The following is a 14,356-nucleotide window of genomic DNA, read 5'->3' as shown; positions in this document are numbered from 1 at the left end:
AGGTCTTTAGATAATTCTACCTGCGACTATAAAACAATCAAAAAGAAATAAATTACTTACGTCTGCAGTATTTAGATTACATGTAATTTGTCACCTCGTATATCGTTTGCAAATTTATTATTTATACGTATATGTTTATTGAATTTGCACTCGTCCCATTTGCGTTTATACCAAAATGCCGATAGATTAAAAACAAAATGTGAATATACACGATGATTAAGCATAATATTATATGTAAGCTCAACTTATTCTACTAGCTCCGTCAAGATATGATAGATGTATATAAGTTTGTTAAAAAGAATTGACATTTAATCAAACATAATTTCACTTCCACTCTAAACTACTTAAAAGTAATACATAGTTTGTTGTACTTAGAAGTCTGTATTTGTATACATATATGTTTTAATAGCGCACTACATTGTCCATATACTCGACCAAAGTAATGGTGCAACTAATTATTTTAAATAATATTTATTTTAATGAAATATTCAATTTTTGTTTTTCTGTATGTATAATCTTCGTAGATTTGATACTTAAAATATCGTATAGACGTTCTCGATTCTGAAATATCTGAACAATATTCACGTTAAAATTTGTATAGACGATTGATAAAATTAAATTACGTATTTTACAAAATTTTATCAGTGATCTTATTAACTAATTAATTTGTTGTTTAATAACTGTTTAACGATTTGTGAACAAAGACTCTGTTTATATTTTTATATATAAAAAAAATTGCAGTTGTATTCAATATCTGATAAATCTAAAAATTAGTATTTCAAAATGATATACGTCGTAAAACTTTCCTGGTTTGAATATCATTTGGAAATTAAAGTACTTTAAATTACTAGTTTTATTATTTATTAGATATTACCGACTTGTATATTATTAGTCAATATGGTATTGATATAGATTGTTGTAAATAAATAATTACACTTTATATAACGTGCGACAATCTGATTTATTCCTTAGTGTCACATCATATTATTAAAGTATTATCTTCAAACTTGAGGATAATTTCTTTTACTAATTTAACATTGTGTTCGAGACGGAATGTTTTATAATAATATAGCAGTCTAAAGAAAAAGAAATTAAAATAAAGTCCTGAAAATGTAGTGAATTGATCAAATTAATCTGACGTAGAATATTCAAGTCTAAAGCCTAAATTCACAAAATTTGGTAATAAGTAAAAATTTTAATTTCCCGAAATAATTTTCTTACATACTTGCCTGCTTAAATAAGATACAATATAATATCTGTAGTTTCTATTTATATAATTATAAATTTTATTATTGGTAAAATAATTTCACAAGATGCACAAAATTATTATGTACTGTAGACGAAGGTAACAACCATTCGATATAGACATAGGTGAAAAATTAAATAAATCATTTTATCAGATTTTATTAATGAGTTATTTCACCCCGTCTGCTTTAATTATTCATATAGAAACGTCATCTTATTATTTACAAACATGAACATGACACAATTGCAATATTCATATCACAAATAATAATTATGGCAATTACAAATAGCTTCGATATTAACGGAGCTAAAACAAGTTTTCCCTAATTTTTATAACCGATCTGCGGCTATATCTAGACGATACTAAATTCCTTTAAAAGATCTAATTTGTTTACATCATATAACGATGACGCAATTATTTCATACTTTTTAAATCATATCAACTTGCTTCAACTTACATTCATTAAATATGAAATAGATGATAATATACATAATGCAATATAATACTTACATGCAAAATAATCGTATATTCAAAATTCGAATATAACAAAAAATGATAAATGTAGTATCAATTTAATAATAAAGTATCTCGTGTCAGACTTTTGTATATAGAAATAAATTTAACTATGATTTTTGGATATTAAATATTGCAGAATGATTGTGTATATTCAAGTATTTATGTACGGAAAAAGATGATATTTTATATGTTGCATGTAGTACATATTTTTCACTAATTTATTTTGTAATGTCAGTGTATGACGAATGTCAAAATTCTTCTATATTTGACTTATTTTACCTAAATAATATTTGATGCTACATATTTTAGTGGGCATTTTGGAAGCTAACTATGACCAATATTTGTTCACGCGAATAAATTATACGCGTATTATGAAGGCTAAATATTTTACAAAATTTATGAAATTTCTAGCTTGTAAACTTTTTCCATTTGTGTCCTCCCTAATTTCTCAAGTATTTATAATCATTTGCGACCGATCATCGACGCGATCCAATTTTTTGATTTTACCCACGAATCTGTGGCCACTTTTATGATATCTATAGAAAGAGAAATTTGTTTCAGCTATCAGCTAGGCGGTATAGCTTTGGCAGTTTGTCCAAAACCTAAATTAGGCCGTGTACCAAACCATGACATTTTCCACTCCAAAGTTTCTTGCAACAACCGCTCTTCTTCGGGTGAAAAATGCAAAAGAGTAGCTACTGCTCTTGTTAAATGAAGAGCCTTAAACAAATGAACAAAATGTAAGTTAGGAAATAGTTGAAAAATTATAAATATCTCATGCATTTCTTTTCATTGTTGTTTAACAAAATTATTTCAGCATACTATTCTTAGTAATTTATTTTACATATTATGGTTTTGGAATTTTAGAAAGTACATTACATTTACCTCGTATTCCCTACTTGTTAGGAACTTTATGAGAACGTGTTTAAGGTATTTAAAGTTAACATCGTCGTCTCTTGTGCTATTGTGCCTGGCAGTGACCGTTTTCGACGAACTGGGCTTGAGAATTGCTGCAGAAGGTTCAACATCGCTATCCAATGATGAAGATGGAACTCTCAACTCTCGTTGAAGGGTCTTTTTCATATCGGTTAGTCGCTGCTGTAAGACTTTGATTGTCTAAAAATATATTCGATAATTAATATTATTCTCTGAAATATATTTTCATAGATCTATTTTTCAAGTCTACCTTAGTCTTTTCATTTAATTGCTCCTCTAGGTCCATTAAGCTACTTTTAAGTAGTTTTTCATTTCTCTCTATCTTTTTCCTATTTTGTTCTACTTCCTCCAATTCCAACATTTTCTTTTTAGTTTCTTCTAGCGTCGTCATTGCTTGTTCTACTTCTTTACTTTTACTTAGTAAATTGTGCTCTAAGGTTTCTATTCTATTTTGTAACTCAATATTTTCGACTTCCTGCTGTCGATTCTCTTGCTTTACCATTTCTATGTCTTGGGAGACTTGAGCGTTTCTCAATAATGCAGTGTCTTTTTCATTTTTTTCCTTTTCTAGGCACACTTTTAATGTTGCTGATGCTGTTCTTTCAGATTCCAGATCTTCCCGTAGACGCGCTACTTCTAAATGTAAGGAAGAATTATTCATCCGTTCACCTTCTAGAGTCAGACGAACATGGGCTAATTCTGAAGTAGCAGTTGAAAGTTTTGCTGTTGCTTCTTCTAAATCTTGTTTCAGCCGGGTTATTTGCTTTGACGATGATTCCTGACAAAAGAAAGCAAACAACAAAACAATGTGAGTGGTATCTAATATTATAATGTTCAAACGAAATAATTGTAGTTTGGCAATGATTGAATTTATTTAAAATATGCTTCATTATCTACTTCTTCATTACCTACTTCATTATCTACTATCTTTGCAATTTATGGTAAAATGGATTTATCAACAGAATTTATTCAACAAAATTTAACGTTCAAAGTGATAACGTTTTATGAAAAGTGACATTAATAAGAATAACACAAGTAACAATAACATAGAAAAGTACAGAGTAATAATGATATTTTCAGAAAAGAATATGATACATAAGTCTTATATCTTAACTAAAGTTCAAATTTGCAAGTTAATATAAATTTATCAAAATATTTTTAAATTAAACAATATTCGCAAAACAGTATGACGGAAGGCATTATAAAACAAAAAATATTTAATGAACAGAAATTTTAAAAATTGAATAGAAGATTATTGTATCTTATCGACTTTGTAACAATTATACTTAAAATGGATAAATGCACATATAATAAAATGGAGATATTAAATTTATATGAAGAGAGTATATAAAAATGTAAAATATTTATCAATTCATTTTATATGATAAACAAAATAATGTCGGAACGCGCCATTGATTCCGAAGTTCACACCTGCAATAAATTTTAATTTGAGTACATTTGATTAATTAAAAAAGCTTTCTGTTATATCTTCTGCCTTTCTGCAAGATTTTCGATTCTATATAACCATTCTATCTTCTATTCTATACGAATATGGATACGATACGTTTTCCTTTAATTGTATCAGCTTGGATACGCATTCCTAATATTTACAGCAACGTAAATATAATCGGACTGTGTCGTTGGTGTAGCAAAATATAATATGATTTATTAACCCTGTAAGAAAAAAATCGTGTACACATTTGTGTATATAATAATATATAAAAAGCCGCTTGAAAAAGGGGATATAAAAATGGGTTAAAAACAAGCACAAAAACGAATGCAATAAACGATATAATTTATTTGTTCTTTTCTTTATTCCACAAATAAAATATACAGAAATGCGATCGTACATAAAAATATTATTGTTGGTACTATCTAATTTTCATGTATAAATACACGCGGAGTGGAAATGTGGAAGTTTTAAAAAGTAGTCTACAATTATTTTTGTTTATTGATACGTGATACTGATGAAATATAATGTACATTATAAATTTTTGCATGCATATAAAAGTAAATAAAAAAATTATAAACAAAAGAGTGTGCTAGTAAATATACGTAAAATAAATGTTCTGTGCGTTAAGCGTCAAGCATCATAGATATAACATGCAAGTATATAGGCGATATGTAGTTTTCAATTGTAAATTAACAACTTTCGTGTATACACGTTCCAGACATTCATATTTTTACGCGTCCAGTGTTTTTACACTAATGGTGTAACGTCATAAACATTTAGTAATTTATAAAATTATTAAAACACTTATAACAAATCAGAAAATAAACACAACTTTATGCGATCACAGTTAATTTAAAAATGAAAGAAATTATTCGAGATGGAAATATCAACTTCCTTTTTCAAATATTAACAAAACAGGAATTATAATATATCTATATCATATATATCTAATATCTATGTTGGAAATTCTATCGTTATACATTCTTTAAAAAATTAAATCTATTATTCAATGCTGTGATCATTTGAAAATTGCCACCTGACAAATGGGGAATGTTCGTTATTTTTTGCATTTCAAACTCTAACAAGACATCCTCTTCGAAACAATCTAGCCCATGCACGACTACATATCGCGGTAACTCACAATTTGTCGTTTAAATTCGTCCACCTCATCATCGACGCTGGCCCGGAGCTCTTTTAGTTCCGTGGCCATCTCGTCGATGTCCTCTGCCATGCGCAAAAGCTTGGCGTCTTTCGTCGCCATGACAACATTGTTCACCTCTATTTCAGCTTCTAGCTGCTTAATCCTTTGCTTCAGTCTTTCACTTTCTTCTTCGACTCGTCTCCTTTCCAAACCTTCTTCACCAGCCTGTCTACTAAGTCTTCCAACTTGTGTCTCCAAGCTAGATATTTTTCCTGACCAACTAGTCTTTATATCGGATAAATGAAGATGAGCTTCTTCTAACTTTCTTTCTAACAGTGCTCTTTCTCTCATAAGATCAGCTATTCTTTCATCCACTGTCACTTGATCATTACTCTCTAATGCGACTCTTTGTTCTAACACAAAAACCTTATCCTTTAGGTGACGTACTTCTTCTTCAGTTTGTGCCAGTTGACAGGATAGCTGAGCTCTCTCACGCTGAGTAGAATGACGTAGTGTCTCCATTTCATCCTGAAAATGGTGATATTATTACCAGGAATGTTTTTTTATATTTATCATTATTACATTTTGCTCTGTAAAGCTTCATTGCAAACCTTACCAAAGCATTGCTCTAATGCATAAAGATGAATAGAATATTATAAATAATCCAAACCTTATAAAGCCAAGAACAAGCGAATGATGAATTTGATGGTTAATGATAATAATGCTGAAAGTGAATAAAATGAAGAAAAAAATTTATGAAGCAAAACTAAATAGTGTTGAATAAATTTTTTGTTCAAAGTCTCTTCAAATTTTCCATTAATTGCTATATAACTGGATATGACAAAAATTTAAGTTTATAAGAGACATTTTATTATTTAAAGTAATTATTCCACGCTGTTACGAGAGTAACAACATTGGAGTATGAGTACTGCAGTAGAAATAGTTGAGATATTTTAAATTAAATTTTATTATAATAAGATGAAAAATTTTTCTTTACCATTAAACCACTTCCATTAGTTAATACATGCATTTCTCCTATATTATAAAATTTTGCACCAAGGAGAGAATTACATAAAGAGCAACATTGATGTAAGTAAAATCTATAGAAGTTATTTATGTTGCAGAATAATTTATTGCAGAATAGCAGCAAAGCTTTGAAGACGTACCTCTAGCATCAGCGGTAGCAGCAGCGAATTAGCGGAAAATACCGCCTACTCTGATCTCCAATGCTCTCGTTTATCAAAGTTTTCCAATCTTCATGCGTATGTCGTTTTCACAAAACTTTCAGTATCACTTAGGTATTGCTCATGTTCCATAACCAATAAAAGAATATTGTTCTTTCACAATTTGTTTGTACTCAACAAAATGCCTGTTCTTTCCCAAACTAAGTTTAATAAAATGGAAGTAAATACTTCCTATCAAGTATTAAAAGCGCATTCTAAGAGTACAAATAAGAGTTATGGAACATATGCTCATTTGTTTTATTTTAAAATATATTCCAAATATTCTAAATATCCAAATAATTAAGATTCTTGACTAAATGTCACCTGTTCATCATAGATTGATACTATGTGTCAATACAAAAAATGTGCAGAAAAACATGGCAAAAACGTGACAAAACAAAAAGCTATATATAAAATAAAAAAAGGAGAAAGAAAAGTAGTGGGAGGCTTAAAAACAAAACTAATTTTTAAAAGGAAGCGTGCTTATACCTAAAAAATATGTTTATGGTCATTATTTTTGTAGCAGACCACATGATCAATAATTGGCACTATAAAGGTAAATATTCATTAAAAAAAACATTATGACAAACAAAAAGAATTGACTTTTCCATGCAGCTTTGTCCCTTCTCATTAAAAAATGTTCAATGTTATAAATGAATTTATAACACAAAATGCAATATATGAAAAGCTACTATTGAAATATTAATTCATGACAAAATAATATCTAATATTTACTTTTAAACCAAATTGTTATGAAATTATCTATATAACACTATATATATACACATAACAAATTAATTCATTTGCAATAAGAAATAATTTGCATTTATTAGAAACAATACTATTACAACAAGGACAAATTTAGATTATATCTTATCAATAATACTGTTTTATCTTATAAATCAAAAACAAAGTTTAATTGTTATTTTATCGAACCAATCATTTCTTTATACTAATTCCTTACATGTGACAAAGTAAAGCTGTTAGTTTGTAAAATACAATGCTCATCTAATGGAAATAGAATAACTTAAGATTTTTATGGGATTACTTCTTTTTCCTTAAAAGCTACAAACTGCTAGACTCTGCAAAGTTTTGACAAATTTTGTAAGTAAATAAAAAGTAAATGTAAACCTAAAATATTAAATCTAAGATAGTACTTGTAAATGTTCATATATAGCTTAATATTTAACATAGAATATTTTTGTGTGGAAACAAATTTTTAATATATTTAAAAATAAAAGATTTATATAAATATACTTAAACTCAATTTAAAGTATAGTCCATGTTTACTCACTTAAATGATGTCAATCATCAAAGCAACTTATATTAACACAACTATATTAAATAATTATGTTAACATAATTTTGAAGTTTATAATACATTTCACGTGATAATTAAAATGAAACCAATCATTAGATAATTTACTCACCTGTACATTGTTCAATTCATCTTCGTATCTTCTAAGACGAGAGACTTCACTTTTTAAACTGTCAATTTCTGCAGTGGCTGCTTTTAAATGATGTGATTTTTCTTCTACTTCCTGTTCTTTTGCCAGTAACTAAATTAAAATAAATAAAATAAATATAGAAGTATATAAAGTATTAAACATAGAAGCGTATTAAGCAGAAAATATAAACGATAAAGGTAAGCTTTTAAAGAAAGAATATATAAAACTTACTAGGTGTTTTATTTTTGCCATTTCTTGAGTTTGGAAACCTTCTAGTTGTTCCGCATCTTCTTGAAAACTATATAATTTTTTCTTGTATTCTGAAACACAATATTAGTTATGAAAATTTAGATACGTATATATAAATTTCATTTGCCACTAAAATTTAAATCAAGTAACATTAATTTGCTTTTTTAAATTTGTATCATATAATTACAAATGTACCTTCTGCATCTTTAAGAGCCAATTCCAATGAACGTTTTGAACTTTCTACATGTCTTAATTCCTCTTCTATCTTATTCTTCTCTTTCTCCTGTTTTTCAACTACTTTTTTCCACTCTTTCTCTTTTTCCAAGAATCTTACTTTCCAATCCTCTTCTTTCTTTTCCATTCGTTTCATCAATTCAGCCTCCTTTTTCGCCAATCTTTTCCGCCATTCATCTTCTCTATTTTCAAGTTTTTTAATATCTTTAGCAGAAAGTTGCATATTATCATTTAATTTAAGATCAAAACTGGTATCTTTTTCCAAAGAAACAGGTGGTAAAGGTGAAGCTATATTTTCCTCACGCGAGCCATCTAATGAAATTTGAGATCCACTGATGCTACTCGTGGATCCCGTCTAGAAAAAAAATATCATTCATTGTAATAACTCAGTTTATACGTATGATCATAACAATGCTTTACATTATATTATAGATAAAAATTTATAAAAGGTCTTTTCTACAATTTCATTTTAAACATTTAGTCTGTTATAGATTAATTAAAAACATAATTTTAAACGGTACAAAAATAGCAAAAGTATCTATAAAGTAATGTCTCTAAAATAGACTAAACTATCAGTAGGTATTCGAGCAAATCTTGTGATTATCAAAATTAGATAACGAACATATGAAATATTAATGAATCGTCCGATAAACATATGCGGAATTAATAAAAAACATAAATATCTAACTTAAAATATCGCCAGTACTTTCTTGAAAATTAATGATGATTTAAAGTGACTACTGCAAATATAGATCACAATTATAGATCGTTTATAAATAAGTATGCTATGTAGTTGCGTTATCGGTTCCACACTGATAATAAGTTACACATGGTAACAACATGTTTACCTGAGACATATGCCTCGAGTTAATGCCGCGCACATTGCCGGCATTTCTAACGACAGTTGACACGTCACTCCCTATTTCCTCTCGTATTTTATTTTTCAGCGTTGCAAACATGATGCTATAACCTCCAATTAGACGAGCAAAAAATGACAACTAGCACCTGTCAAAGTCGATATTGTGCTGATTCCGTGCCCGTCTATCGGAGCAATGTTAAAGGAAAGAGAGTAAAAATGTAACGTTCCAAGAATTCATTCTTTACTGATCCATCACAACTAGGTTTGATCGAGTCATCCTTAAATAATTTGTATACCCAAGGCCGCAGAAATTTTGCATATATCGAACTATCGGATTAAGTGCAGACTACTGCCATACTGTCCACTACTGTCCAGTCACTCAGTTACTTAAGTAATCACTGGTTTTGAAGCTCGATATTATATATGTAGGTATAGTTAGTGTCCCCTGTTTTAGAAAATTAGCACAACGTGTACAGCGCGAAATGCAAATGACCAACTCGCACTACTCCACAAACAACGTGAATAACAATAGTTTACAAGAATAATATTAAGATACTGAAAAACGAGTGGATACTTGTGTGACTCATCTTAAAGAAACCTAGACGCGTACACTAAATAAATACAACACTTCTTATCTTCTCGTATACAAAGATAATTGTATGTACATATAATGTCGTCACTATTTGATTATATGGCGTTTTGCTCTCACGCCGTGACTCATAAAATTGTCGTTATACTAGGAACATTTCATTTTTATTTTCATGTTAAACGTAAATGTGTAACATTGGTAGGACTGACGTAGAAAAATATAGAGCGTGCATTTAGCGCGTACAGTGGAAATATTGAGAATTAGTTTTTAAATTTGACGGTTTGAAAGTGCATGTAAGTTCTTGTTTTTTGTTTGTTTGTTGCTAATGTGCATCGTGAAATTAAATAAAAAATGGAGGATTTTATGGATGAAACGGCTGCCACGACAAATTATTTTGATACGTAAGTAAATTTATGGCTTTGCATATCGTGCTATGTTATTTTTGTCTTTCAAAGTTGGAGGTCTTTGTTCACACGTTTGTTCACGCTATTTTATAATATATTGTATGCCTATATTGTAATAGTATTGTTTACAACTTGAAGAGAGATTAATATATTGTTGATGTACTTGAAATAATTTATACAGGTCTAGTAAAACAGTCTATAGTAACTGTAAAATTAAAAAGAAAAGGAATTAGAAATAATTTATGTTAATTTTGGTTATTTGTTTGCATTTTGTATTTCATCATAATATGTATAGTAATATTTACAAAATCATTAGTACATTCAATAGGGTATAAGTATAGTGGAAAACATTTTTACCGACAAATCTCCGTAAAGTACCCTATTCATAAACAATTCAATAATTTTAAATCATTATAATTTGTTTTTATTATTGTAAATTCTTAAACTCATTTTCCCCCCTCAAAAATTCACATTCTAAATATTAATATATCCAAAAAATGATATGCATGTATGCATAAAGTTTCTGCAGACTAAATTTTAAGGTTAGAAGTGAATACCGAAGTTCGAAGTTAATTAACAATGTTATACATGCATTATTACAAATGATTTTAATTTTATAAAAAGAGCAATGTGCTATAAGCATTATTATATATGATAATTATGGTATTAGTGTTAATATATAGTATATAGAGATAAAGCGCTAAAATTATATTTGTATGTAATTATTTAATAATATTTCATTATATTCCTGTTTATTGCAATCAAAAACATGCATAAGCAGAATGACTACTTTCAAGATAATTGAAAATACAACATTGTATTGCTAATATTAATTAAATTGTAGAATTTGTGTAAAACGAGAAAAATTCTTGTGAGAGGAAACTTTCAAATTTTTATAATTATTAATTAGAAATTTATTTGTCGATGCCTTTCATAAAGATATATTTTACGTGACTAACTACACGCAAGAAACGTTAAAACTACACATTGTAGTAATTCATTTAACGAATGAAATTCATTTATCTGAAACGTTCTATATTATTTATTGCTTTTTCTAATATACATATATATGCTATAATTACTACTTTCCATATTTCTCTGTTCATTTAAATGATAATCATCTCGCTAAATAGGGATGGAGTTCATTGTCTAATGGTTCTCAAATCTACCGTGAACTGTTCCAAATTAGAATTACAATTCGTTATGCATGTTTAGGATTTTGGCTAATTTTAGTACTTAAGGAATACAATGTATAATTTCTTTTTAATGTTAAGATAGTAATACTGTTATTTACAAACATATACTTGGCTTGCTGATGTATATCTTAGGGTCAAATCATAAATCTTTATATTTACTTTTCTATAAAAACTGTATTGTATCGTCACAATTACGTTCTTTGTATGCAGTTGAAAAACGTTTACTTCTGCGATCGCTAATTCTCCGGAACGCATTTATGTTTCAACGAATGTTCCCCACATGGGATGGGTTTTTGTCAGAGAAGGAGAATTATAAAAGACAGATGAAACGAAGGAGGAATATTTAGCACGCATCAGAAATTCATGAAATTTCCGCGATCTAAAAGAATCGTTTCTCTTAACAATTTTGTATAATTGTAATCTTCAATAAATTTTAATACAAAGTTTAAAATAATTGAAAAATTCAATAATTAATTAAATTATTCAGTACTTAAGTTATCGATAAATACTTTCAAATATTTAGGGAATGCGTTCTACTTATTAGAATATATGATATAGCCTTTATAATCGATAATCTTTTTTTAGTAATAAGTTACAAACAGAGAAATTTCCTGAAACAGTAGTTTATTGATAATTGTTATATTATATGTATTAAACGGATTGCATTTTTAAATATTTCAATAGACTATATAAATACGTAAAACAAAAATGAAATGAAATGAATGAAAAATGAAGACGCAAAGAAACATATAAGAAGAGTTAGAATAACAATGTTCAGTATGCGGTATAAATTAAATATTCGCTAAAAATACAGTTATATTATACAGACTGTATTTTTTATCTTGAAAATTCGATTTGTTTTTCTGAAGCCGTAAAATGTTAATTCTTTGTCATCGTATTTGCAACACAAAAAGAGAGGTACCTCTTATAAAATATATGTATGTAGCATGTATATTGATCTTATAACACACGATTCGTCTTAAAATTGTTTTATAACAATAAAATGACTAATTTCATAGCTATTCATTGACTCCGCCTCCGTTATCTGCATTTTCACCATCAGACTCGTCCAACTTGAAGATTATTCTCAAAATCCATTATTTTCCATAACCATTAACTTCATTTATCTACCCCCAATTGAGAGGCACTGTGTTTGACCGATGTACGCAGTGTTCCGGCTCTTTACACCCTGCTTTTCTATCTGTTTTTGTCGTTTCGTTCGGCTCTCCCTCCGTTCTTCGTCTACTCTTTATCTCTACCCCACCGCTCCGCCGCTCCACCGCTCCACCACCACTTTCCGTAGGCTCCCTCCACCACCGCCCGCCGCTAGCCCATTCGGCTGGGGTCCATACGTAGGCCTCCGTTTTGCTCCTCGACCAGCCGCACGAATCTTCCGACCTTAAACCCTCCGTTCGTGCCTCCCCTCGATCAGAACGTGAGCCGTGTCGCGTCCGTGTCGCATCGACGCCTGCCTCAGTTGCGTTCAATCTATCGCTGGAGTAGGTTGAGAGTTGTGATGTCACGTGCGGTATCCAACAGTGTCTTCATTTCGTCGAAAGTACATTCGTTAATCGTTATCTATAAAGGCAACGCCTGACCGAGCCAAGCGTTTGGAAATTCCCCTCAGTATCATCGTTTGGTCGAGAAAACAAATAATTTGCGATCGAAAGTTTACGAACGTTCGATCGACGGTGGTTTTGGTCGTCGGACACGATGGAAGACGACAGACGACCAGCGAGAAATCTCTTATTACCATTTTCCAAAAGGACTGTGCTAAAATATAAACTGCTGATTCAGTGACAGGGTGATTTTGTCGTGGTCTCAACGCGTGCCAGACTGCGTTTTCGTTGTGTTTTTCGCTTTCGTTTTTTGTTTCGATCCTTTCTTGTCTCAGATCGTTCGTATCGAACAGGAGTTTACGCGAAACAGACTCGAAACGGCGTTTCGTGGAAAAGGTGTTTAGTGACTAGGAAGTGCATCGGGACACGGTTAGTGCGAATCATCTGACGCGTCGTCTTGAGCGAGAGTTATCTCTGCATTGATCGATCCAGCAGCATATAGGTCGACCGTGCTAACACAGTTTTAGTGTGGGAATCGAAACTGTGGAAAACAACTTTTTCGAATGTTCATTGGGTCACGAGCTACCGAATTACGCCACGAATAATCGCTGGATTTCGGTATAGCTTTTTAACAAGACCGATGAGAGAGGGCTTTTGATGGTGTTGGATCACGTTTGCGTTGATAACGCTTGCTTGAGAACTCTAGTACAGTGACGCTCTGTGCCAAATAAAGGTGCCAAAGAGGCCCGTTGAAAGTACAAGTTATCATAGCATTATCACAAAACTATTATTCACCTTGTTATTATCGTTGTTTGTTACTATATTGTTGTGCATAGTTATTACGTACGTTTGTTTTGTACATATATATATATATGGCCGCGTGATTTCGCGTGTGATTCGATTCGAGGACTATTCTATTCGTACGGGAAGTCATATTTTTCGTGTGCAAATGAGGAACAATTACCGCAATATGTTTTTCGCCGGCTACGGATATTCCAATCAACATCAAAACAACTCACCCTCGCCGACCAGAACCAGCGTCTGGGGTAGCGTTTGCAGTCCGTTTCGGAAGTAAGTAACCGCTTATTGACCTGGATCCGTTTCCACGTTAATTTACTAACTGCATGATAATTAAACCGCGGATGTTTATGCATTTGCGAGGCATTTGAAGATGAAAAAATACACAAATTGCGCACAGCATGTAAAAACATATACAATGGCCGATGAAAGAGTATTTAAACGTTTGTCATGAAAATTTTTATTTATACGAGTTTTATAAAACGTTCTGAAATTTCGTTGACGTT

The 14,356-nt window shown here is 30.3% G+C and overlaps 2 protein-coding genes across 5 annotated transcripts in view; one reads left to right on the top strand and one right to left on the bottom strand.

Annotated features, from left to right (window-relative positions):
- Positions 1 to 609: 609 nt before the first annotated feature.
- LOC117163517 (uncharacterized) lies at positions 610 to 10,015 on the bottom strand. Of its 2 annotated transcripts, XM_033345850.2 has the most exons (8): positions 9,294 to 10,015; positions 8,407 to 8,800; positions 8,194 to 8,282; positions 7,945 to 8,073; positions 5,428 to 5,820; positions 2,949 to 3,476; positions 2,648 to 2,878; positions 610 to 2,482 (listed from the first exon to the last, which is right to left on the bottom strand). In XM_033345850.2, exons 1-8 carry the CDS (start codon positions 9,402 to 9,404, stop codon positions 2,327 to 2,329), a joined length of 2,031 nt encoding a protein of 676 aa, XP_033201741.1. In that variant the 5' UTR covers positions 9,405 to 10,015; the 3' UTR covers positions 610 to 2,326. The 2 variants fall into 2 exon arrangements, with proteins under 2 accessions (XP_033201741.1, XP_076478132.1); XM_076622017.1 differs by lacking the exon at positions 5,428 to 5,820 and having other exon boundaries at positions 9,294 to 10,013.
- Positions 10,016 to 10,229: 214 nt separating this feature from the next.
- Positions 10,230 to 14,356, top strand: part of cnn (phosphodiesterase 4D interacting protein centrosomin) — a 38,400-nt gene continuing 34,273 nt past the window's right edge. The window contains exon 1 of one of the 3 annotated variants that reach the window (XM_033345845.2): positions 10,230 to 10,294. In XM_033345845.2, the coding sequence (XP_033201736.2) occupies positions 10,245 to 10,294 (50 nt within the window). In that variant the 5' untranslated portion in view covers positions 10,230 to 10,244. Of the gene's footprint in view, positions 10,295 to 12,963; positions 14,124 to 14,356 lie in introns of those variants that run through there. The other 2 variants (XM_033345844.2, XM_076622010.1) reach the window with 2 other exon arrangements.

The sequence above is a fragment of the Bombus vancouverensis genome, chromosome 10, assembly GCF_051014615.1.
Source record: "Bombus vancouverensis nearcticus chromosome 10, iyBomVanc1_principal, whole genome shotgun sequence".
Lineage (NCBI taxonomy): Eukaryota > Metazoa > Arthropoda > Insecta > Hymenoptera > Apidae > Bombus > Bombus vancouverensis.
This window is presented reverse-complemented; position numbering and strand designations above follow the sequence as displayed.